Below are 26,215 nucleotides of genomic sequence, written 5' to 3'. Positions count from 1 at the left end.
AACTTCCTAACCAGACCAGGGTTTGGTTATGGGGAAGCTGTAGGTGCAAAGTACGGTGGCTGAGCCTGGGGATCTGCATCCAGGTGAAGAGCTGCAGGCAGGTGTCCCGAGTCACCTGTGGTCTGAAGTTGGCAATAGCTGGCCTGGCCCTGATACCACAGCACTCCTCGGCCAGGGAGAGGACTGCGCAGATGGCAGGATTCAGAGATCAGGCAGGGGAAGATCCAGAAATGAAGGCCGGATGCCCACCATGGGCCAGGTAGGCACTGTGATCCAAAAGGGCAGCAATCTTGCCCTTGGGCAGTTTACATTCTAGTGGGCTAGAGAGTCGAACAACAAACAGAACAACTTAGTAAATTACCTGGTGTACTACAAGGTGGTAGGTGCTGTGGGGAAAAAAATGGGGGCATGAAGGGTGACACTTTAAATAAGGTGGACAGGGTAGTCATTGCTGAGAAAGTGACATTTGTGAAAGTTGGAGGGAGTGAGGCCTGTGGATATCTCGGGGGATAGTTGAAATGTACACTAAATAGGAACTGTTCATGGTAAAATTCTATTCAGCCCCCAAAGTACCTCCAGCACAATAAACACTAGAAGGACAGGAGCCAGGAGTTGGGCTGGGAGAAGGTGGGGCTTCCCTTTCAGTGCTGGGTGCAGCTTACCAAACCCCACCCAGGGCAGGTGCGACAGGCTTTCCTACTACCGTTGGCACAACCAATGCACTTCCCAAAGAACCCCAAGCCAGCTGAAAAACGGAGCTTGTGCCTACTGCTCCAGTCCCGTTCCACTCCTGTGCCAGCCCCATTGTCCCCCACTACCCGTGACTGCCTTCAGCTACCAGCCCCTCAACCACACAAGTCTGAGAGTGACTTCACGAGGCCCCATTTCGCACAAGTTCAAGGGGTGCTATTTGCATCACACTCTATGTGAGCCCCAAGACTCCAGGGCAAGACATATGGAGGCAGGCTCAACTGAAGCCGACGGAGAGAAGACCACCAGTCAAAGAAAGGATGGTATCCAGGGACATGGTAGCTGGTGAGGAGTGGCTGCCTTGGGGCAGGGAGGCTGGAATCTGCATCCAGGTGAGTTGTTCCCAACGCTGGCTGCATCCTAGGACCACCAATAGAGCTTTTAAAAATCCCTGTGCCCAGGCCACACACCAGACCATTTAAATTACAACCTCTGGAGTGGGACCCAGGCCTTAGTATTTTTTGATCTCCTTAGGTGATTCCAATGTGAAGCCAAGATTGAGAGCCACTGTCCTAGGTCCTTCACGCCCAATGGGCTCCAGGGACCAGCAGTATCATCATCTCCTGGGAGCTTGTTAGAAATGCAGAATCTTGGGCCTTCCTCATACTCACTGAATGAAAATCTGCATTTCATTGAGATCCCAGGTGATTTGGGTGAGAACCACTAGTTTGGATTTAGCAAGAGGTAACAGGTATCTGAGGAGGCGGGCAGGGCATAGCAAAGGGAGTCTGGGAGTAGGAGAGATGAGACAGTGAAGGCAAGCAGGTGCCGAGCCAGCCCTGGGGCTGGGGCACGGGACCTAGCACTGAGGGAATGGTGAAGCAGGCAGGCCCTCTGGGGGGCACGGACTCAGGGGAAGAAGGCGGCAGTGACACTCACTGAGACTGAGTGTGTGTCTGCAGGCTGTCGAGGGCTTCCTTAGCCACAGATCTGAGGCTGAAGCCGCAATCCAAGCAGGCTCCGGGCTTCCAACTCCTTGAAGAACAGGACCATGGACCACAAGGCTCCAGGACAGAGGCTGGGCTGAAGCAGCAGACTTTCTGGCTGACCCAGTGTTTGGAAATCTCAAGCTGTTAATAAAATTTCCTCTGAAATACAAATGACTCAGACATCCCTAGGAGACTGTGTTTTAGCAGGAAAATAGAATATATGCAGTTTCAAAATATCTCTGAGCGGTTAAATAATGACTCAAGGAACTTAATGGGCCAAAAGGAAATCAGCATTGACTCTTTAATTAGAGAAGATACTTTCCTTCCATCTCTTCAGCATCCAGCCCATCAAAGTCCTGGAACTGGTTCTCAGGGTGCTGTTATCCCTGGAATCACCACCAGAGGACAGGTGTCTTCCAATTTCATATCTTGATGCCGCAACAGCGAGGGGACAGCTCCAGGAGGCCGACTTGGGCTGCCAAAGTCTGTAAATACCAACAACCAGATGGCTTCTCCTGGCAGGTGGGCAGGAGTTCTACCGTGAGGTTCCACCAATCACTCCTGAGGCCTCAGAAATCCTGGGGCAGGCAGGGAGGCCGGGAAACTTTACTGCTTCTGCTTTATATTCTTAGGTGTCTTGATAAAAGTTTGAGAGAATAACTTCTAGAATATTAAAATAAACTTTGCCAAATTTCCGATGGATCCTTCATGTGAGGTAAGGCCACGGAAGTGGCCCAGAAGGAGGCAGCTCCAGGTCACTGCTCCATCAGGCAGTGTTCCCAAGCCTGGCACTGAAACAGCCCCATTCTGAAAGGTGAAGCAGAACCGTGTGGTGCCAGGATTGCCAGGGCTGTGTTTACCCCAGCAGTCCAGTGCACCACCAGGCCAGCGTGGCTGCCAAGCCAGTGTGGCTGGGAGGATGCACAATGGTGAGAGGGGGCAGTGGCTAATGTACTGGGCCTGTGGAGACCTTCAAGTTGTCTGAAGAGATGCTCACAGGCAGTAGAGTCAGACTGTCCCCAGAGGAGGTAGCAGACCACAGAAAAGCCTATTTCCCTGGAGGCAGCCAGACCAGATGGCCCTGTCAGTCCCACATTGAGATTTTCATCCCTCAAGTCCCCAAAGAAAGGAGCTGAGGGAGGGGGTTGAAGTGAGTCAAACCCTGAGATTGGGCCGTCTGAGACCCCTTCTGTCCCCAAGATGCTCCAATTCTTAATGCTGAACACTTGTGGCCTGGATGTCGCAGACTTGGTGGTGGTTTTGACTGTCAACAGAACATTCCGTGGCCCCACTTTACTTTTCTTTACTGTATTTATTCCAGATGATTAAAATATTGTCAGAGAAAGCCATGAGGCTGGCTTAAATCCAACTTCTGACAGTGACCTGGGCTTTATTTTGATTGATTTAGCAAACACTTATAAAACACTTACTATGAACCAGGAACTGTTCTGAACACTTTACAAATCTTAATACATCTAATTGTTTTAAAAGACAATTCCTTCAACTTTTCTCTCTGTTGACAAACAGTGGGGAAAGTCAGATTTTTCCATCTCTCTGGGTTTTTTTGGTTTTTTTCTGAGGAAGATTAGCCCTAAGCTAACTGCCGCCAATCCTCCTGTTTTTGCTGAGGAAGACTGGCCCTGAGCTAACATCTGTGCCCATCTTCCTCTCCTTTATATGTGGGATGCCTACCATAGCATAGCTCGCCAAGCAGTGCCATGTGCGCACCTGAGATCCAAACCGGCGAACCCCGGGCCGCCGAAGCTGAATGTGCACACTTAACCACTGCGCCACCGGGCCGGCCCCTCCATCTGTCTGGGTTTTGGTGGCAATTGGAGTCTCCAAATTGTATTCCCACAATTGACTGAACTCTGAGGGCAATCTTCGAGTCTCAGTTTTCTAATCCCCAAAGTGGGAATAAGTATTATCTAAATTTGCAGAGCTATTCTTCTAAAACATTAAAAATAATATATGTAAAGCCCATACACAGTGCTACCTGGCTACTATACGTGTCTACCCTGATGATGATTTAGGTACATGGGAATTAGAAAGGGGATTAATTATCTAAATATGGGAAGTTCCAACATTCATTCCGTTCCACACTTAGTTATCACATGCCCACTAAATGCCAGGGATGGTATTGGCCTGAGAACATGAGGGTGGACAGGGCCTTCATCCTCATCGAGCCTGCAGCCTTGTATGTGAATTCTGACTATGCAATGGGCTCCTAGACCTAGAGCGCTCTGAAAAGCAAAACAAATAAAGAGAGAAAAAAAGCAGGAGAGGGAAATGAGTTCACATGTGTAGGACTTCTCCAGAGACAAATATCCCCTCGTGAGAAACATAAGCCCAACGTCCACAGGGATGCTGGAGCTTCTTTCTCACTCTCCCAGGGAGAACCAGAACAACAGGAAAAGCACTGTCAAGTATCCCCTTTGTTCCTGTACCCAATTCCAAGAGGCAAGCCACAGTGGTACACACAGAGCCAGAAATATGAGCACATAAATACATTTCACATAAAAGGAACTCTCAGGTTGGAGGTGAGAGGTGACTCTCCCAGCCCTTTGGGAGAACTAGAGCAATTGAAGTTTCCATACAAGCATCTTGAATTCTCCAATCAGAGCTAAAGGCAAGTCCTACCTCCTTGGGGAGGAGAGAGGGGGGAGGGCTGTGTGCAGCTGGGGTCATGGGAGTCTGACAATTGCTTGTCCCAGTATCTCAGATTTCTTGCATCCTTGGAAATGCCAACTCTGGGAAAGACTGCAGGGTATGGTGGCAAGAGCTTGGGGCTGGGAGTTAGGAGCTGTCACCACACTTGGCAAGCCACAAAACCCCCCTCTGGGGACATAATGGCTGACACACACCATGGACTGGCTGCCCCTACTTGGGGGGACCCAGGGTATTGTCCACACATCTCTGAAGGGCTGCCATGGGGTTCAAGCCTGACTTAGGTGAGGGAGAGAGGTGCTATTGGACCAATTTGCCATAGGAACCCCCTCCCACCTCGAGAGTCCTCAATTCTGGGAATTGGACACAAGTCTGACAGTGTCCTTTGTGTCACGCTTTGTGGGCAGGGCTGCCTGGATGAGGTCAGCTTCCTAACCCGGTAGGAACCAGTGGGCCACAGTTTTCAGGCATACCCTCCTTCTCTAGCTCTCTCTGGTTCTGAGCTGTGGATTGGCAAATCCTGGGTTGGCCACGCTCCCGCTTCTTCTGTTTGGCTAAAGTCCAGATCCCAGGTACCTCCACAGATGACTGGGAACCCCAAGCCCTATAAGTTTCAGCTCACTTTCCTTGGGAGACCTGGCCTTGGGTTTAAATTTTCCTCCCCTCAGTCGAGTCAGTACTCACACACCCTGCAGAGGTGGTCAGAGGCGCTCTGCCACCACCTAGTGGTCGCCAGTGGCTGTACACCCTGCATCTGTGAGTAGATGGTGACCCGAGTTTTGTTTTGCTGAGAAATAAGATATCTGTGAATTTACTGCCTTCTTAATCAATGCAAGATCTTTGAAGTTCTTGGACTACAAGAAAGAGAAAGAGGCTAACTTGTAATTATCAAGAAAAATCTTTTGATCTGAATTAAACCTTTATTCCTTGGTTAGGGCATCAAGAACCCTCCTAGGGGCTGGCCTGGTGGTGCAGTGGTTAAGTGCGCATGACGGGCTTCAGTGGCCCAGGATTCGCCGGTTCAGATCCCGGGTGCGGACACAGCACCGCTTGGCAAGCCATGCTGTGGTAGGTGTCCCACAGATAAAGTAAAGGATGACGGGCACGGATGTTAGCTCAGGGCCAGTCTTCCTCAGCAAACAGAGGAGGATTGGCAGCAGATGTTAGCTCAGGGATAATCTTCCTCAAAAAAAAAAAAAGAAAAAAGAAAGAAAGAAAGAAAGAAAGAAAAAGAACCCTTCTAGAAGCCTGAGCCTACCAAAAATATAGAGAGTCGTGGGTCACAAGGTCAGCTTAGGGTCCAGGGACAACGGGTACACCAAAGGAAGAGGTGGTGTTTTATCACAGACAAGTCTCATTGGCATCAAGAAAATGGATTAAGGAAGCTCTTTTAAAATTTTTTCTCCTTGGGGGAAAACTGACTCAAAGACTTCACAAGCCATATGATGCAACTTCTAGACTTTGCACTTGCAAAGTCATGGCAGGGATGAACTTGCTTTTTAAGCCTGAATCCCGAAAGGCTTTTACTTCTTCTAGAAGGACGTTAAAATTGTACTAAGTGAAGTTGGCATGTTCTGAGGCAAATGTTATTTATTTCTTTTAGAATGACTTTGTGGAGGGGGTGTGGCATTGGCAGGGATGCCTAAAGGTAGGCCAGCCACAGACCATAGCCTTAAGTTCTGGGGCATGAGAAGCCTGGTCCTTCCCTGTGTCTCTTCCTCGACCCTATATAGGTCTGGGGGCCAGCCCCAAACTCTCCCCAAAAGGAACCGGGCTTCCCTTTCTCTTCTAATCCTTACCTTAACACAGCCTCACCCATTCACTTACTCACTCCTCACTCAAGTCATTCCTTCATTTAGTCAACACTCCCTCTGTTCCAGGCTCAAAGGATCTGAACCCTGAGGCAAGCCCTGAGGGAGCACCTGGTCCAGTACTAGAGACAGACTGGAGAACAGACAAGTAGAGCCCAGTGTCATGAATGCTGTGAGGGAGGTAGGCAAAGTGCTATGGGTGCACAGAGTCAGGGCCCCAGCCACGGTGGGGTGGGAGGACAGAAGACTTTCTGGAGGAGGTGGTCCTTGATCTAGACAGTATGAGGAGAGGGAAGTGTATTTTGGGCTCCAGCGTAGTAGGTTCCTCCATTCCCTGCTCTTTGCCTCCAGCCTTTGTTGGCTGGAATATATAAAATTATTTTAGTCTTTATTTAAACATGTTGCTATACAGGACCTGCCTTCTTTTTCTAGCCTGACATCTCAAAACCCATTCCTATGCCCTCATTATATTTTATTCCTCTGATTGTGAAGCTCCAGAAGAAATGTGCCATTGGCATCATCTCCAATTAAAAATGTTCCTTTCTGTCTATCAGGCCTTCCTCCAAGCTTCTGCTGTCTGGGGATCTGGCCCTGACTTCTCAGTTTAGACCTTTTAGAACCCTAAAATACAAATTACAAAAGGCTAAATATCTTTCATTTCTTAATTTTTACATGTTTGACAAAGACTATCTTACCTACTCTCCATGACCATCTCTGTACCCTTTTTTTTACCAAAAAGATGGGGAGAACTATCTATGAGGCCACAGAGTCTCCTCTGTAAAAGGGGGTGACAACTCTTGCCGTCCACCACCTTCCTCAGCACATACGCTGTTACCATCCTCTCTCCTATGGACTGTGAGCCTCCCTAGGGTGGAGACTCTGGGCTTCTCTGAATTTTCTCTTTTGTGGCCTCTTGTCTAGTCCAGACCCTGCAAACCAACCAGGCCTTCAATGTACTGCGGCTGGTTAAGAGAAGGTAGAACTTCCAGTCTGAGCCATGAGTTAGTCTCCTGGAAACCGTCTCTCTCTTCCAAAGGTGGATGGTTGGTTCACTGAGAAGCAGTTCTATGCTTCACTTTCCCACCATTGAAAGGGGTGATGTCCAATGCCAAAGAATGTCCAGAACCAGGCAGGAGGGGTTCTGGTTACACGAAAGCACAAAGCCAGGATGATGGACACAAGTCAAACTGTTATCAGAGTGGAAGAATCAAGTTGACTAAGTTATTGAAGAAAGAGTCTAAGAAGATAGACATGTTTCTAGATCTTTCCCAAATCGAAAAATGACTAGAAAGGCAGAAGGATAGATCTAATTCTGGACTGAAGGCTATGAATGGAGACTTGGTTCTCTTAGAGGCTGTGGTGCCTTGTGGATGATTCTCCAATATCCATCCTACCTCTGGCCCACTGGGTAACAATGTGATTTGGGAAATGATATAGTTCAAAGGGTGAGCCTGACTGGCTTATGGGTTTTCCCATATCCCTTACAATGTCATCCAATTCTACCCAATGAGACATGAGGAGAGAGCAGCTGAAGGATTCCGGGGAAGTTCTTTGTTGCTCTTAAAAGAGAATGATGGGCAGCTATTTTCTCTTGCCAGATATGAAAGAGGAAGGATATGGCCTGATTATCACAGGCAGCCCTCTCACAAACTAAGGGAAAACTTACAGCGTCAGGACGAAGCCAACACTGTTGACAACAGAGTGGAGAGATGAAAAGAAGGAAACTGTGCCCCGCCTAGGGATTGTTGAGACTCTGGGTCAACCCCAAAGCTGCCCTAGCCCTGGGCTCCATGTTACAGGGGAATGAAAGTCCTTGTTGTTTGAGTTTGAGATGATTTTTCTGTTATATGCAGTCCAAAGCACCTGGCAGACAGAGTCTCCAATCCTTTGTGAGAAGAATGGTATGGTGAAGAGATATTAAGGCAGGGGCTGGCCCCATGGCCAAGTGGTTAAGTTCACGCGCTCCGCTGCAGGCGGCCCAGTGTTTCGTTGGTTCAAATCCTGGGTGCGGACATGGCACTGCTCATCAAACCAAGCTGGGGCAGCGTCCCACACGCCATAACTAGAAGGACCCACAATGAAGAACATACAACTATGTACCGGGGGGTCTTTGGGGAGAAAAAGGAAAAAGAAAAAAAAGAGAGAGAGATTAAGGCAGCAGAAATTTACAGGACTTGGAGATGAAAGAACATGAGGGATGAGGGAGAAGGAATTGAGCTAGTCTGTCAGGATGTAGTGGGACATTATGACCAACTCAGCTGGGGCTCAGACATGCTCAGACACCTCCTCTGTTCCCCTTGCCCCCTTCCCCTGAGTGATGTTCACATATGAAGACATGTGGAGGTTTGTGTTTTATCACTATTGGAGGAGGAGGCACTTGGTTGGTGGGAGGAGGCAGGGAGGGAGAGGATGATGATGTAGGTGGCATGATCGCCAGTGCAACCCTTAGATTGAATTGGAGACCTGGTTGTAGAGAAGTGAAGGCCAAAACAAACAGGACCAGAGCTGTGGCCAGAAGCAGCTCATTTCTGGGCTCATCAATAGCATGGTACAGAGTCTGGGGTTGGGGGGAGGGTTTTCTTCCCCACCTTTTACAGGCACCCTGTGGCCTTGTGGTTTCAGAAGCCCCTGAACTTGGCACTAGCAGTCCACAATGGACAATGTCAGTGGTAGCAGCTTCATGGGCAGTGGACATGGATGAGAGGGAGCCAGAGGAGGGGAGAAGGAAGGACACAAATTCTAGTGATGACTATATCTGAATGACTGCCTTCTTCGGGCTTTGGTGTCTTGGAAACCACTGGCTCCTGTCAAGGCAGGAAGGAGGCTTAGGGTCTTTGTAAATGAGCCTCAATGCACATGTGACTCATTTTGGTAGTAATGGGTTGGGGAGGCCAGGCAGCGAGGTCTAGGTTCCATGGTCAGGGCCATAGAAAACACATTTTGGCAAAAGATAATTTGTTTTGGAGCCTATTTGGTTTGAAATGGCCAGAAGTTCCGGATGGGCAGGTCATGGCTCCTCAGGCTGGATTTGAGTGCTATCACTGAAAAGGCTGTTTTAGCAATAATTTGGGTAGAAACAAGAATATTTCTCCTCTCAAATATGCAGCCAATTCAGAGGCAGAAGAACAGATAATTCCACAGATACCTGTTAGGATTCTGGGGTGTGTTTGGGACCCTGTGACAATGTCCAGGGAGTAGATGGAAATGAGCCAGGAGTTCAAGAGAGAGATCTGGAATAGAGACACGGCTTTGAAAGTTACAAGTTGAAGGATATTAATTTAGTTATGGGGATGGATGACATTACCCAGTGTGTAGAATTAGTAGAGCAAAATGGTGAAAGACAGAAAATGAAGAACTCCAACGTTTAAGAAGCAAGCAGAGGAAGAACAATCTTTCAAAGGCCTAGAGGGAACAGCCAGAGGGGTAGGAAGAAAATCAGTAGAGTGTGGTTTGGCAGCAGACAAGGGAAGACTGTGTTTCAGGAGGAAGGGAGTGGCTGACAGTTTCAAATGCTGGACAGAGGACAACATAAGGATCCGAGCAACGTGGAAACTGTTGATGACCTTGAGGAGAGCAGTTTCCATGGTGTAGATAAGGCTAAAGCCAGACTGCAGTAGACTAAGGAATGAATGGGCGGGGAGGGCAGAGGGGACATGGCATGGCAAGTGCAGATGAGGCTTTCAAGAAGTTTAGGTGCAAAGAGAAAGAGAGAAACGGTGGTAGGTAACGGGGATGTGGAGCGGAGAGAGGATATGAGAGACCTGAGCATGTGATGAGTCAGGGTCAGGATATAACTGATGGAGCAAAATTCATGAGAAAGTGGGAGGGGAATCACAACTCAGGAGGTGAGGTGGGCCCTAGGAGGGAGGAAGAGAGGGACTGAGGGGTATGTGCAGTCCATCCATGACTGTTTCTACTTTCTGAGGAAGGAGGAGAGGGGGTCATCTGCTGAGGGCAACAGGGGGGTTGAGAAAAATGGAAGTGATCTGAAATAGCCACCTGGGGACCAGGAGTGAAAGCTAACCAGAACCACAGAGGAGGACTGTCAGGCAAAACTGAGACACAAGTTGAGGCAGGAGATCTTGAGTCTGGGGAGGCACTGTCGTGGACTGAATGTTTGTGTATGCCCCCTCCCCCAATTCATATGTTGAAGCCAAAACTCCCTAATGTGATGGTATTTGGAGGTGGGGCCTCTGGGAGGTAATGACGTATAGATGAGGTCAGGATGGGCCCCCATGATAGGAATAGCACCCTTATAAGAAGAGGAAGAAACCAGAACTCACACTTTCTCTCCACACACACATAACAAGGAAAGGCTATGTGTGGACGCAGCAAGAAGGTGATACGAAACCTCCTAATTTCAAGTTCATGTGCCGGATGCACAGTAGGTCAAACACTGAGACATCAATACTTAGAGATGGAGAAAGGTTTATTCGAATTGGCCAAGATGAGAAGGCAGGAGCATGGATTCTCTCAAATCTGCTTTAACAAGAGAAGAAAGCAGGGGGTTTTATAGAGCTAAGGGGTGTGGCAGGGGGAGTTTCAGAGAAACAGAGGGGTAATCTGTGTTTCTTTTACTCCCAATAAGGTCCTCAGCAATCTGACTTCTGGGCATCCAGGGAAGCTGGGGGCTGGTTATCTGGTGATCCTTGAAGGCATTCTCTTTCTTCTATATAACAAGCTCCTAAAACTTGTGACCCTTGAGGTACCCCTCAGGTTAAACAGGAATATAGCAAATTGACAAGATTAACTGCCTTTCATAACAAGGTCTTGAAATGTAATCTTATTGAATATTTATAGTAACCCTTAGGTACCCAGCTTCAAAGGCAGCTATCTGCAACCCAAGGTGAGAGCCCTCGCCAGCCACTGAACCCTGTTGGCATCTTGATCTTGGACTTCCCATCTCCAGAACTGTGAGAGAATAAAATTTTGTTGTTTATGCCACCTAGTCCATGGCCTTCTGTTATGGCAGTCCGAGCTGACTAAGACCAATCTGCACAGTTGTCTGCTTTTCCTCCCTGAGCTCTCAGCAGCCTGGGTGTAGATGGAGAGGGTAGGTGGCAACAGCTCTGCAGTTTGGGCTTTGCTGGGCAGGTCCATCAGAAGGACAAAGGGCTCTTAGGAAAGTCAAGGAGCTTGACAGAGAGAGAGCTCTTCCACTTGTGCCAAGGGGTTTACCCACGTTATGGTGACTGCTCCTCCTTCACAGGGCTTTCAGGGACATAAAAGCATACCAAACAGTGAAAGGCATTTGACAGTGTAGCCTAACAGTGGTAACACATGTGCAACATGTGTTAACTATAGTCACATCTGTGATGTTGGAAAAGGACAGGTGACAAACGGAAGCCCAGTACTGCTAGCCTGGATTGGGAGGCAGGGGACGGGGCTCTAGTTGTGTGTCTATCGCTGCATGACACTGGGCAAGTTTCTTCCACTCTCTGACTCTGGTATCCTATTAGAATATTTAGAATAGATGCTTTCTAAGGTCTTTCCCAGCTCTAACATTTCCAGATTCTGGGAAACTTAAAAGCACTGAAATATCACTGAGCTCAAAAGAAGTGAATGGCAGGGTGTCTGGGTCACTGGGCACTTCTTTGCTGGAGTCCCTGAGGTCTCCACATTTCCTACAGACAAGATTCATACCTACACATGGCACTTTCCTTAGTAGGAAGTGGTGTTTTGACAAAATTTACACCAAACCTTTTCAAGACCCACCAGAACTGTATACAGTGTTGTTTTGCATCATTTCAGAAAGGGTCAGGCTGGAAATTTTGGGGAAACCCCAGGAAATGCAGCAAGAGCTAGGAAACCTTGAGAAGAGCCTTTCCCCCTTTGCAGTGTGCTTTTGTTTTGCCTCCTTTCCCCTGGCTCCTGTCCTACACCTGCACTTCCTTCCTCCAGGAAGCCGTCTGGCTGCCAATGGAGCCCCTTGCCAGGAGCTCCAGCAGCCAGGCAAATCCCTTCACCAGGCTGCTTCCTATTTACCCAATAGGAGCAGCATTCCAGGGCACACCTGGAGACAAATCAAATCAAGAACCTTTCTGCCTGTGGGCACTTTATCTGTATTCCTCTGAGGGGAAGAAAGCTTGCAGAGGCCCAATTCGGAAGCAAATGGAATGACAAAGCAACGTCTCTGCCTTCTCTGGTTCAGGTAGGGAGCGGTACACACCCGCTGTGCAGTACACCCGCAAGGTGCAGATGTGTCTGCCGCCTCGAACCAGAACCCTTGGCGACTTTCCCGCTTCTCTCCCGTCTTCTGATTTGAAAAAGCCTAACACTGGCTCAGGCCAGGCGGGAAAGGAGTCCTTGCCAGCCGCTGAGGCATGTTACCAGACTGCACTACCGCTTTTGAACACCAGAGTGCAGTAACATAGAGACCCGGAGCTCAGGGAAGGACTGCCGGGCTACATAATTAGCGAAATTCAATGAAAATGCATGGCTCCATGTTAAAAACTATTAAGAATTTCAAGGCAACAGCAGCAGAGCATTAAAGCAAGTGCAAGGCCTTCGCAACTGCACCGGTCACATGTGTGCGAAGCTGCCCTGGCTCAGGGGCTTCAAGGACATGGAGACCCAGAGAAGCCGGCTCTGCCATCAGGAGGGTACTACGGGTATGGCGCCTTCACTGCCAGGCGTCCCTCAGCTATCTCCCACCCGCTTGCCTGTCCTTTTTTCCTAATGTCTTGCTGACTTATGCACAATACTCAGAGAAAATTATACTTTCAGAGAAAGCCACTGGGGTGCAGTTTTTGCAAAAGGTGTATGGGTTCACAATTGTTAGGACACTTCTCTGGGGAAGTAGGAGAGCTCCTTCTGGAAACAAGCACAGGGAATCCAAGCTCTACAAATTTAACTTTAGCTAAGGCTCCTTACTTTTTCCAGAACAACCCAGCAACCCTTTGTTTTTACATTCAAAGCACCCAGTAGACTCCAAAATACTTACAGGCACTTGAGAAAGAAGAGTGGCCCAGCAGTGGCTCCTAAGCTCCTGGCCAGTTTAAAATTCTATATCTGAGAGCAACAGGGTGGGGCTGGGGAAAGTGTGACCTGCTGCGTGACCCTTGGACCTGTTCCTGCACTTCTATGGCCTTCAGCTTCGCCCATGTAAACAGAGAGAGTCAAACTGGTGTATCTATCCTGCCCCATCCAGCTCTCATACTCTACCATTCACCTTCAGAAAGCATGTTTGTAAGACAGACCAGGCTAATGAGCAGTTAATTGGGGAACAAAGGCATCCACTCTGACTGACAAGCTAAGTAAGAGAGGGTAGGGGGCACTCCTTTGAATGAAGGACTAGCATATCCTACATGTCCTTGCTGGAAAGGGAGCAGCTAATGTCTGCACAGTTCCCGGCTGAATGCTGCTAAAATCCCTGACATACTACCACATTACTGCATGCAGAATGCTTTCTTCCCAGCCTCTTCCCTGGTGAGAGTCAGTTGATAGAGGGCTGTGCAGTCCAAGTCCATCTCTTACGGGTTCTGCAACCTTAGGAGAATCCCTAATCCCTGCGGGTCTCCTGATACCCAAGTGTACAGAGACGGGGTTGGATGGGACATTAAGGGGTGATTCAGTCCTAAAACAAATTTTATGATTCTCTGAGTTCCAAGCAAATGTCACATGAGATGTTGTCTAGCAGCAACAGGTATTTTCTGTGCCCAAAGCCTTTTTTTGAGGAAACGTCTGGGGAGAAAAAGGGCCTGGGTGGCCTGATGTGATCTCTGGTCTCTTACTATTCAGCATCTCTAATCTCTATGCTGCACCTCCCCCCCACCCACCCCCCCATGCTGGAGGTACCCATGGAAACCCAGGGAGTTAGGCAAGAGACTTCTTAGCTGCTCCATGGTCCCAGCACCTACCCTTCTCTTTGGTAATCTTCATCCAGATTTGACAAGAGCTGTGAGCCTGCTGTGGAGAGGTCAACTGCAGCCAGGGGCAATTCCCGATAGGCTAAGTTCACGAGCTGCACTGGAGCAATGCTCTTGGTTTCTTCGTCTACTTGTTGGGAGATGATCTCAACTTCAGAAATTCCTCCTTCTATGGCAGGCCTGAATTGGGGAGGAAGACAACATGGGAGCATCATCCCTCAAGAACAAAATACTTTTTCCATTCCTCAAGGAAAGGAGAGAAAATGCACCAGAACTATGCTGTGCTGGTGGAGTGGAAGAAACATAAGGCTGCTATTCTTCCCCGCTGGGCACCCAAGGGACTGGACTGAGGCCCTAATAGCCTCATCTCCTTCACCATTTGGAGAAAAGTGGAAGAATGCGAAGAAGATTACTCAGATCTGAAAATATGAGCTTTAGGGGCAGGATTCTTCATCAATGGGAGGTAAAGACCCAGATAGAAACTCTGCCAACCAGCAAAACCAAGGCTTAGACTTTTAGGATTCTCAGTTACCAGACTTTATATTGGAGTAATAGATTCTTTTAAGTTGTCTCCTGTGTTTCTTTGTAAAGGTGCTTTGGAATGTTTCTACCATCTGTACCACAATAGAGAAGAGAGGTTTTTGTTCATGACTGGATTTACTGCTGGTCGTTGGGGAGCCTACTGCAAACCTGGAGAGACCGAGTAGGCCTTGGGAGAGTGAGGACAGGAGGGGCCGGCTATCCCTGGGTGCCACTCCCTTTCTACTTGAACTGGTCCTACTACATCTCCCTTTTTAAGGTTGAGAGTAGGAAATGGGGGCACTTGGTCAAATGTCTGAGGCATTGTCAGTCTCCTCCTGTGTTACTATTAGGCTCACCTAGGGCACTGCACATGATGAACAACTCCATTGGCATTATGGGATGTCTTAACCAGGAGCAATACCCTCCACCACGGGATATTTGGCAATTTGTGGAGGCATTTTTGGCTGCCACAATGACCACAGAGGTCACTATTGACATAAGTAGGAGTAGGGACATTACACATCCTGCAATGTGTCCAACAACTAAGACCTGTCCTGCTCAAATACCACCAACAACCCTGTAAAGAGATGCTGGGCTAGACCATTTTGCTTTAACTTCCTGGGGTGCCATCTTTGGTCCCTCCAACCCATTCTTGATCCTATCTCATCCTGTAGAATCTGAGGGGCTAGGTCTTGTGCCTCTGGCCAAACAATGAGGGTTAGAAAGAAAAATGGTGTGAATGGAGAGGAGGAAAAATTAAATATTTGAGGGAACATTGAGAGGCCAGTTTTATTTAATATAGAGGTGGCAGCCCAGTCTGCTAGACACTGTTCTTGGGCTCTGATGCCAACTTTCATGCCAACTTCTGTGGGGCTCCTCCAGGGCCTCAGTTTCTCCAACTGAAACATGAAGAGGTGAAATAGAGGCTGCCTAAGGGCCATTGCTTCTTACTGTATGATCTGACATGGGTAAGAGAAATACAGAGCAGGTAGGAGGAGCTCTGGAGTGACAAGTCCTTACACTTGGGTGGGGAACTCTAAAGTCTCAACTTTTCTTTTCCAACCAGCATTGAAATCTGATCAGTAATATACAACAGCAGCTATCCAGGAAGTTCAGAGTTGACTCTGCTAACTTCTCTTTTGCGTGAATCATCCAAGTAATTGAGAGAAAAGTGGGATTTTTATTCGAGCGCCGCAGGTTGGCTGCCCAAACTACCTGAATTCACCAAATAATTTCCAATGTCCCAATTCTCTTTTGTAGACTTTATTTAAATCTTTGCTTTTTGCTACCTGTCAAGAATAGATGATAGTACTCATCATTGTGTGACATTTACAAAATGACTCAAGATCTTTAGACAGAATAGTCATAGGATGTGAGACTTCTGTGTTTCTCAATAATTGAAATAAAATTGTGGGTGTTTATGGGGGGAATCCTGGCTCTTCTAGATGTTTCCAAAAAAGCATATGCTGGATCCAATTTGTTCTCTTTTCCTCTGGACTACTCAAGGAAACTATGGATTGCTGAACTGAACAAATAGAGCTTTCTGATCAATGGGGTGTTCACAGAGGGCTGGGTTGAGTTTCTGAGACTAACAGGATGTGGCTCTGAGAAGCATGGACCAAGCTGCGTCTGCCTTCCTGATTTTACTGCCCTCTGTTCTCCTCTTGCATGTGGTCACAGCGGCCCAACACCATCTCTGGTCAGGTGGTCATCTCAGCAGGAGGAGACAAGTCCTCCTTTGGTGGGAGTGAAGGTCCTATAGTTCACAGCCTTAGTACTGAGACTACCCCCTGGTCTTGGCTATGAAGAACAGTGTGGTGGATGACATGTATTAATGGCTCCATTCTTCACTCCTCCATTTGCCATATGACTTTGCAGCAACTCCCATCAAAAAGAAGAGTATATTTCCCCAACCCTTGAGTCTGCTTTCAGTCATGCATCTAGTTATGGCCAATGGGATACTGGCAGACATGATACAAGCAGAGTCATGGAAAAGCACTTGCGAACTTCTGCTTCTTTTCTTGCACCTGCAGTATTGCCATTAGAAGGTGACCAGCCTAGCCTAGGGGAGAACATTGATCAGAGTCCAGTCTCACCTAGATCAGCTGACAGCCAGCGGAGCTCCACATCTAAGAGTGATCCCAGCCACGATTAGCAAAGCTAGCTAGCTGGCTACCGCAGACATGTGAGGAATAAACATTTATTGCTGTATTTTACTGAGGTCCTCTGGTTGGTTGTTACATGGCATTATTGTGGCAATAGATAACAGGTTCATGCTCCAGATGACAGCAGTCAGCCCCACAGCTAGGCAGGCAGGAGCAGTGTGGTGTAACAGAAGGAGTGCTGTTCTCATCTTGGTATGTTTGCCAATGAGTTGCAAAACACAAAATAACTGACCACTTGGCTGCTGCTTGGTAAGATTAAGTGGTTGGTCCACATGGCATCTTAGGTTTTGGAAACTGAAAGCAATTCTCTCTGAAGAGTTCTGCCTTGGGTTCATAAAGCCTGCTTTTAGAAACCCTCTCATGACTTCTAAATTTCGTTGCAATTCCCATTTTATTAATTCACCTTAAGTATTTCCTAATCTTGTCTTGAGGTTTGCTTTTGAAAGGTTTTCCCATTTTCTGTGGCCTCCTGCTAAAGGAAATGTCTGTAGTGGTTGCCTGAATTAGATCCTTGTCTTCTGGGAGATTTATAGCAACAGTTTTTGATTGCAGAATTCCTCCGCTTTTTTGAACTAAAAAATAAGATGACAGTGAGGCAACTCAGAGAAAAAGCAGATTGTGTGTGTGTGCGTGCGTGTGTGTGCGTGTGAGGAAGATTGCCCCCGAGCTAATGTCTGTGCCAATATTTCTCTAGTTTGTATGTGGTATGCTGCCCCAGGGTGGCTTGATGAGCAGTGCATAGGTCTGCGCCTAGGATTCAAACCCACGAACCCTGGGCCGCCAAAGCAGAGTGTGTGAACCTAACCATTACACCAACAGGCTGGCTCCAAAAGAGCAGATTTTAACAAGTCATTTCAATGTTGGGCTCAAGGACAAAACCACCTGGAGCTCCTCCATTTCCACAGGGTTGGAGAAGGAGCTATTGGTTGCATCTGTGATTCTGATGAACCAACTCAACATCCAGAGAGAGCAGACTACGATGTTACTTACTGTGGATTGGTCATGTTGAAAGATGCAACCAGAGCCTTAGGTTTTCTTGGCATCTAGTGGGGCTCAGCTGTCATGAAGCCTGCCGTCAGCATTTCCAAGTGTGTGTTCCAAGACATACAAATATGGTGCCCTGAAAACAAATAATTAAACAGTAGGAATTTATGACACACAGATGTCAAACCAAAGTCCTCCTAAGCTCGTCTAGGAATCCCATAGAACTTTCTTCCATATAGCCCTTTTCTCCAAAGTAATGTTGAACAGATTCTTACAATCGCCCTTTGAGAGACAACAGTGGGCAGAATTACTCTCTTTTTTGAGATGAAAAAACAGGCCCAGAGTGACAAAGTGACTTTTCAGTGTCACACAGAGATGGCAGTAGAGCCAGATTGGACCCCAGGTTCTCTGACTTCTCATCCACAGCTCTTTCCAGGAAACAGCCGTGCCTAAGAAAACCAGGCTAACTTTATACTTCAGCTTTAGGGATCTCAAAAATCAGGTTTGTCTCAAAAATTTCAAGTGTTTTCCCACAAGTTTCTTTCTCCCACTTCTCTTTCCCTTCTGGTAGTTCTGCCCCTCTGCTTTTCCAGGCTCTTCTCTCCTCTCCTTCTCAATTTGGTCTCTCAATGAGAGAAAGCACACCCTGGAGACAGGCTGTCTGGGATCAGAGCCCAGCCCCCACTTACTAGCCCTCTCGCCTCAGTTTCTCCTCCTGTGAAGCGGGAATAGTAATAGAGCTAACTAAATTAGTTAATTTGTGTAAAACACTTAGAATAGTGCTTAGCATGTAGTGTTGGTTTTTACTGCCATAGTTATTATTTTATAAATTTAAATTGCACAGTTAGTTGAATCTGAACACATTCCAAAGCATTTGGATGGCTGAGTGCAAGATTTCCTCTTAATAGCTGGACTAGGTAAATAGAATATACTTTTCCATAAACCAGTGCTATGATACCACCTAGAAGTATTCTGGGAGACAGAAACAATCCAGCAGAAAGTACACAAAGAAACAGACATGGGTTCTGGGTGATTTTGAATAAGTTACTAGGGAGGTTACTCAAGGGGGCAATCCTTTTAAGTTGCATTCTACTGCAAACTGCTTTTCCTACAAGACATCAACACAGGCCGGCCCTGTGGCTGAGTGGTTAAGTTTGTGCACTCCACTTTGGTGGCCTGGGCTTCACTGGTTCAGATCTGGGCACCTAGCACCTCTCATTAAGCCACGCTGAGGTGACGTCCCACATAAAAGAACTAGAATGACTTACAACTAGGATATATAACTATGTATTGGGGAGCTTTGGGGAGGAAAAAAAAAGAGGAAGATTGGCAACAGATGTTAGCTCAGGGCCAATCTTCCTCACCAACAAAAAAACCCAACCAGACGTCAACACAGGATAAACCCCCTCCCAAACCTGAAGCTCAGCTCTCAGAGGCCGTTGCTCTCAGATACAAAGGAATAGAATTGTTATATCACACAAAGGAAAAGTGGCTCCTAGGGTGAGAAGTATCAGGGGACAGATGGTAAATTTGCAAAGTGGGGAATCTCCTTTAAGTTCTGCATAACTAAGAAAAGTGGGAGCTTAAGTTAAAGAAACTTGAGGAAATCTTGGGGAAAGTCTCAACTGAGAGCAACTGGAAATAAGAGACTTTTCTAAAATCAGAAGGGCTTTAATATAAGAGACCACTGTTTCCACACCAGATGTTTGTGGGGCAAAAAAAAGCATGGGACAAAGGGTCAGGGATGACAGCAGGGAGGATGTGGACATTTTGTCACCACACCTTGCTAAGGGTTTCACCTACCTTAGTACACCCGAGTAGAAGAGGCTAAACATTAAAATCAGAACTCTCCTTTATAGTATTTGGGATTGTGTATTAATTGTGCAGTAAACTTTATAAAGTTCTCCATTCCATAACACAGATTTAGTCTGTCTCAATCTTTTTTGTTCTCTTTATAAAGCCTCAAGCCAACAAACTTCTCCCAGTAGTAAGATTGGGCATGTGGACTGCCTAATCTCAACCAACAGTGAAATCAGGATCAAGGTACCCACAACTGGGAGACGATGTGAGCAAGACCCCCTTCCGGAATGGTGTTTTAACACACTGTATTCCCAAATGAGCACTTTACATTGCTACACAAGGTATTAGCCTTGTGGAGGATATGATAGGAAAGTCTTTGCTTTCACAGACCCTCTAGTCTGGCAGGGCAGGCAAGTTTGAAACACAAAACTCCAAAATTTTTGTGCACTCTTAGTAATGAAGAACAAGTAAAAATTGATAAACCTACATTTATAAATAATAAACATGAGCTACTACACTAATATAGTATGGCCAATATAAAACATATGCAAAAAATAGAAATGAAAATGATGAAAATTTTTTTTTAATTTCACTTTTTGGAAGGAAAATTTCAAATATATAGAATTGTATAATGGACTTCTAGTCACCCATCACCCAACTCTAAGTTATCAGCTCATGAAAAGTCTTCTCTATATTCCTGTTCATTCCCCACCTAATATGATTATTTTGAAACAAATCCCAGATGTCATTTCACTCATCTGTAAATGTTTCAACATGTACCTCTAAGGATAAGAATTTCTTTAAAAGACATAACCACAAAACTATCATCTCCAAGTCAATATTTTCTTATCAAATGTCCAGGCATTGTTCACATTTCTCCATTTGTCCTATAATTTTTTTAATATTTGTTGAATCAGGAGCCAAACAAGGTCCAAACCTTATGATTGGTTAATATGACTCTTTGGTTTCCTTTAATCTGTAAGTTTCCCCCTCTATCTCATTTTTTTCCATGTAATTTATTGGAAAAATGGGGTCATTTGCCCCAGAAAAGTTTCCCACAGTCTGGATTATGGTGACTGTATCCCTTTAATGTCATTTAACATGTTCCTCTGTCCTCTGTATTTCCTATAACTTTTAGTTAGTCTATAAACGTTAATCAGATTCTGGTTCAATTTTTTTTTCAAGACTGTAGGCAGTTTCATGACTTCCATTAGTAGACAGATAATGTCTTCTTGTTCCCCTTTTTGTGATATTAACATCCATTGATGATCACTTCCGAGATCCATTAATTCATTAGAGTTTGCAAAAGGGTCATATTATGATTTCGTCATTCCTTCTTCATTTATCTGCTTCTATGAAGACAAACTCTCCCTCATTAACTATTTGATTACCCTCAGATACAGTTCATATAGAAAAAGAAGAATAAATGCTTAACTTTTCCCCTTTTATTTACTGGTTTTCAAAAACAAATTGGTATCTTATCTTCCAAAATTGATCAATGAGGGTTTTTTTGTCTTTTTATTTTCCAAAGTATCATGGATTTGAACACTCACTCAGCAGGGGCTGAGTGCAGGAACAGGTTCCCTGGAAACGGGGACTGCAGTTTCCTGGAAAGGAGATGTAGAGTGGGGAAGAAATGCTTGACATCTCCAGTACAAGGGCAAGGATGAGGTAGGCAAGAGGGTAAAATCATATTTGGATGGACAGTGAGTAGGCTACTTCCATTAGATGTTTTGATCCTTAACAAGTGGCACATTTTAGAAGGCAAGATCCCTTAAGATGATGTTATTTAAAAATAATATTTTCCAAATGAAATAACCCCTGAAGCATAAGCCTAGCACGAAGCAGGTGTAGTCTAGCATTCTATAAAGGAACATCTGAAGTGCAAACTTGCTGTCTCATAAACCTGGTGAAAGCAGAAGAGAAAACCTGTTTTGGATTTACTGGGTGTGTCTGTGGTGGGTAGTAAGGCTGCTTTTTAGAGTTTAGTAAAATCCCAGTCTCTTCCACCTGTTACTCATGATTCTATGTAATTACAGCATGCGCTGCATGACGACATTTCACTCAATGATGGACCATATATCAAACGGTGGTCCCATAAGATTCGTAACATATAGCCTAGGTGTGTAGTGGGCTACACCATCTAGGTTTGTGTAAGTTCACTCCATGATGTTTGCACAATGACGAAATCACCTGAGGGCCTTTTGGGAAATAAACTCATAAGCTACGCTGTAGAAATGCTCAATCAGAACTCTGAAGTGGAGTTTGAGAATCTTTTTTAAGTTTCCCAGGTGTTTCTGACATGCAACTGCTCCATTTGACCCTCTATATCAGTAGTTCTCAAACTTTCCATCACACCAGAATCACCTAGAGGGTTTATGAAAACAGACTGTTGGCCCCACCCATGAAGTTTCTAATTAGTATGTCTGGGGTGGGAGCCTGAGAATTTACAATTTGAACAAAGTCCCAGGGGATACCGAGTTGCTGATCCACAGACCACACTCTGATCTTCTGAATCAGATAGTTCAGTTGAGGTAAAGAAGGGATTTTTATTCCTATTTTGCAGATGAAATTAGCTGGTTGCAAAGCTACTATGGTGGAATTGTCAGCAGAACCTACCCTGGCCAGACTCAAGGAGACCAGGTGTACTAGTTACTTTATTTGCAATTAACAGAATATCTGACCAACAGTGACTTAGGCAGGGAAGACTTTTAATTATTTTACATAACAAGAAGTTTGGAGGCTGCGGCTCAAAGATATCACCAAGGACTCATGCTCTTTTCATTCTTCCATTCCCCCATCCTCTGTGTGATGCGTTACTCAAACTTCTTGCCCTGTGGTTGCAGAATGGCTGCTGCAGCCCCAGCTGGCACATCCTCAAACTAGCTCCCAAACGAAGAAAGAATCAAATGCTTTCTCCTCATAAAACTCTAATCTTTTATTTAGCAGGCATTATCTTTCCAAGCGCTCTAGCCAACATCTCCTGATGTCTCCTTGGGCAGAGCTGGGTCACATGGCTGCAAAGGAACCTACGACAATGGGCAGCTGGCCTAGGAAGTAAGGAGTGATATGAGAGCCTAGATCAGTCATGATTCATCCTTTGGGCCTCAGTATATTGTTTCCATAAACAAATCTCAGTTCTCTTAGCAAGCGAGAAGAGAAGAGGAGCTGTTGTGTGTGTAACTAATTGTCTGCCAGTCCAGGTTTGGGGACTTCTCATATGGTTCTGAAGCTCAGCTGAAAAAATTTTTCTGGGTCTCCAAATGAGAGTGGCCAAAGCCTGGTAAGTGGTTGGTAGGAGATATGAAGAATGTGCTCTCACAAATCCTCAGGGTTCTTTTATTTAGAGAGCACTGCATGCCTGTGAGGTTCAGTGTTGACATTGTAAAGCTCGCTGTAGAATTTGCTCCCAGGGAAAAGGCACTGAGCACAGGTGCCTTTTGTGGATACACACCGCCAGGAAGAGAAGGCTGTATTTCTTATGCTAGGTGAGGAAGCTGTCTGTATAACAACACATGGTCATCCTTGTTGTTACCTGGGCCCATTAATACCTTACTCCATTAACAAGTAGTTAAAATGAAGAATCATGTACCAAGCATTCTCCCACTCTAATCTCCAGTCTATTGCAAAATTCTTAACTGCTAAACGAGCGGGCAGGGAGCCCACAGTGGCTCTCTTTTCTAGGTGCAGCACAGTGTCCTGTGGATCCTTCTAACTTTATGCTGTTTGGTCCTCTTCACTTATACAGTAATGCAACCTATCAATTATTACCAGTCTTGCAGGGTCTAGGAAAGACAAAACAAGATCACACAAAACTAAAACCCAGTCATCAAAAATTACCAGGTAGTCTGGGCTGGCCTGGTGCCATAGTGGTTAAGTTTGTGTGCTCTGCTATGGCGACCAGGGGTTCACGGCTTTGGATCCTGGGCACGGACCTACACATCGCTCATCAAGCCATGTTGTAGTGGTGACCCACATACAAAATAGAGGAATACTGGCACAGATGTTAGCTCAGGGCCAATCTTCCTCACCAAAAAACCCCCCCAAAAAACAAAAACAAAAAACAATCTACCAGGTATTCTGAGAAGAGAACCAAGAGGGCCATTATCATAAGACTTCCCTTTTCCTTGATATTTTCTTTCCTAGCAAACACTTCCCTAAGTTGAACATACTGTGTCCCTGCTGGGACAAAGGGTCCACTGGCTCCTCTCCCTGGCTGGCCTGGGCAGAAAAGAACACCACCCAGCAGGCATTCCCCAACCCCAGCCTGAGGTCATTTTCCCTCTGGAATTCGGCAGAGCTTCTGGGGAACTCGAATATCTATGATTTTGGGAGGCACCAACAATGAGCTGGAGCTGCAGTGGCTGCCCTGTTACCCCTAGTCCCCTTATTAAGCAAATCTTAAGTGTAAATGCCACACTTTGCAAATCTCCTAAGCAATATTTTGCTTAATATAATGCTAACTAAATTATGTTAAGAACCCAGATATAATTAACTTTGCCATCGACTTCCACATGGCACCAGGCAAGCGACTCTTCTTTGGAAAATGGAGAGAAAAAGTCCTCTTTCTTCAATATCTTTCATATTACATATGGAACAATATAAAAATGACCCTATTCTTGACCCTCCCTGTACCAATGCCTCCTTTGTCGTTGCTACAGACTGAATGTTTGTGTGCCCCCCAAATTCATATGTTGAAATCCTACCCCACAATGTGATAGTATTAGGAGGTGGGGTCTTTGGAAGGTAATTAGGTCATGGGGGTAGAGCCCTCGTGAATGGGATTAGTACCATTATAAGAAGACACACAACAGAGATGATTTCTCTCTCAGCCATGCGAGGATACAATGAGAATACAGCTGTCTGCAAAGCAGGGAGAACCCTTGCCAGATACCAGATCTGCTATTATATTCATCTTGGACTTCCTAGCCTCCAGAACTGTGAGAAATAAATGTTTGTTGTTTAAGCCACCTACCCCGTCCATGGTATTCTGTTATAGCAGCTTGAATGGACCAAGATAATCACGTACCTTTTCATTGCCTTTCACCTGTTGCTTGGTCATATGGCCTGCTTTGTCCAAGTAGATTATAAACTGTGATGGTTAATTTTATGTGAGAACTTGACACATAAAAGGGTATTTGGTTAAATATTATTTCTGGGTGTGTCTGTGAGGGTGTTTTTGGATGAGATTTACATTTGAACTGGTAGACTGAGTAAAGCAGGTTGCCCTCTCCCATGTGGGTGGGCTTCATCCAATGTATTGAAGGCCTAGTAGAATAAAAGGCTGAGTAAGAACGCATTCTCTCTCTGCCTCACTGTCTTTGAGCTGGGACATCAGTCTTCTGCTCTCAGACTCTGACTCAGACTCAAACTTACACCATTGGCTCTCCTGGGTCTAGACTTCTAAGCTTCCATAATCGTGTTGAGTCAATTCCTTATATTAAATCTCTTTATTCACACACACACACACATATCCCATTGGTTCTGTTTCTCTGTAGAACCCTGTATAATACATCAGCAAACATGGAAAGCACTCACATGATTAGGCTTGCCCTCTCTCTTGCACATCACCATGACAACATGCATGCCCAGGCTGGCCTGCTGGAAGATGTACAGTCACCTCAGCCAAGGTCAGCTAACAGCCAGCTGCCCCCCAGGTGTGTGAGTAAGCTCGGTCAAGACCAGAAGAACCACCCAGCTGTGCCTAGCTAAACTGCCAACCTACAGACTCATGAGATAAGTAAAGTTGTTTTTTAAAAATTCATTCTTCAGTCATTTATTAGCACCTTCTATGTTCTAGGAACCATATTAAACATTGAGATTATCAAGATAAATGAGATATGGTCACAGTACTCCAGAAATTTGTGAGCTAGTGATGGAAATAGACTCATAGATAGACAGAAATTAAAACTCAGAGAGGTGGGGCTGGCCCCGTGGCCGAGTGGTTAAGTTGGTGCACTCTGCTGCAGGCGGCCCAGTGTTTCATTGGTTCCAATCCTGGGCGTGGACATGGTACTGCTCATCAAACCACGCTGAGGTGGTGTCCCACATGCCACAACCAGAAGGACCCACAACGAAGAATATAATACAACTGTGTGAAGAATATAATACAACTATGTACCGGGGGAGCTTTGGGGAGAAAAAGGAAAAAAATGAAATCTTTAAAAAACAAACAAACAAACAAAAAAACTCAGAGAGGTGAGAATAATGAAACATTTCAAAGGAGTGCTTTGAAAGCTGTAAACTTCCTTATAAATATTAAGCAACTAGTGATTCCTCACACTGGTAGGCTCAATTCCCCTCTTCCTTCAGCTATCTGTTAAGGAAAGGTTTATTTTTTGTAAGCCCACCAAGTTTTTGGGTGGTTTGTTATGTGGTATTATTGTGGTAATAGATCACTGATACGTTGTAGACAGATGTCCACTGCAACTCAAAAAATAATACAAAGATGTACATTTTTAAAAAGCTAAAACTTCTCTCCAGCCTCCATTTGAACCCTCCACCTCTTGCTTGAGGTCCCTATGTTAATACCCAGGTGTAGAAATCCTTACTCAGAATTATGCAAGCATGTACTCACACGTACAGGCTAATTTTTGTGGGTTTGTGTTTGACAAAATAAAACCAACTCTGCAATCTGCTTTTCTCACTTTGCAATATATAATGGACATCCTTTCTGGTGAGTAGGTAAAGATTTACATTTTTCCTAGTTTCTTTATTTA

General features: G+C 45.7%; 1 protein-coding gene across 11 annotated transcripts in view; it reads right to left on the bottom strand.

The window, feature by feature from the left end:
- TMEM266 (transmembrane protein 266) overlaps window positions 1–26,215 on the bottom strand; it is a 134,933-nt gene that overhangs the window by 57,828 nt on the left and 50,890 nt on the right. For 10 of the 11 annotated variants that reach the window (XM_070573996.1, XM_070574029.1, XM_070574018.1 and 7 more), the window contains 2 exons: window positions 17,703–17,832; window positions 14,017–14,205 (listed from right to left, as the gene is read on the bottom strand). In XM_070573996.1, coding sequence (XP_070430097.1) covers window positions 14,017–14,205; window positions 17,703–17,755 — 242 coding nt within the window. In that variant the 5' untranslated portion in view covers window positions 17,756–17,832. Of the gene's footprint in view, window positions 1–14,016; window positions 14,206–17,115; window positions 17,285–17,702; window positions 17,833–26,215 lie in introns of all 11 variants that reach the window. The other variant, XM_070573989.1, reaches the window with a different exon arrangement.

Source organism: Equus przewalskii, chromosome 1, assembly GCF_037783145.1.
Source record: "Equus przewalskii isolate Varuska chromosome 1, EquPr2, whole genome shotgun sequence".
In the NCBI taxonomy this organism is placed as follows: Eukaryota; Metazoa; Chordata; class Mammalia; order Perissodactyla; family Equidae; genus Equus; species Equus przewalskii.
The sequence above is the reverse complement of the archived record's forward strand: the minus strand, read 5'-3'. Positions and strand labels throughout refer to the sequence as shown.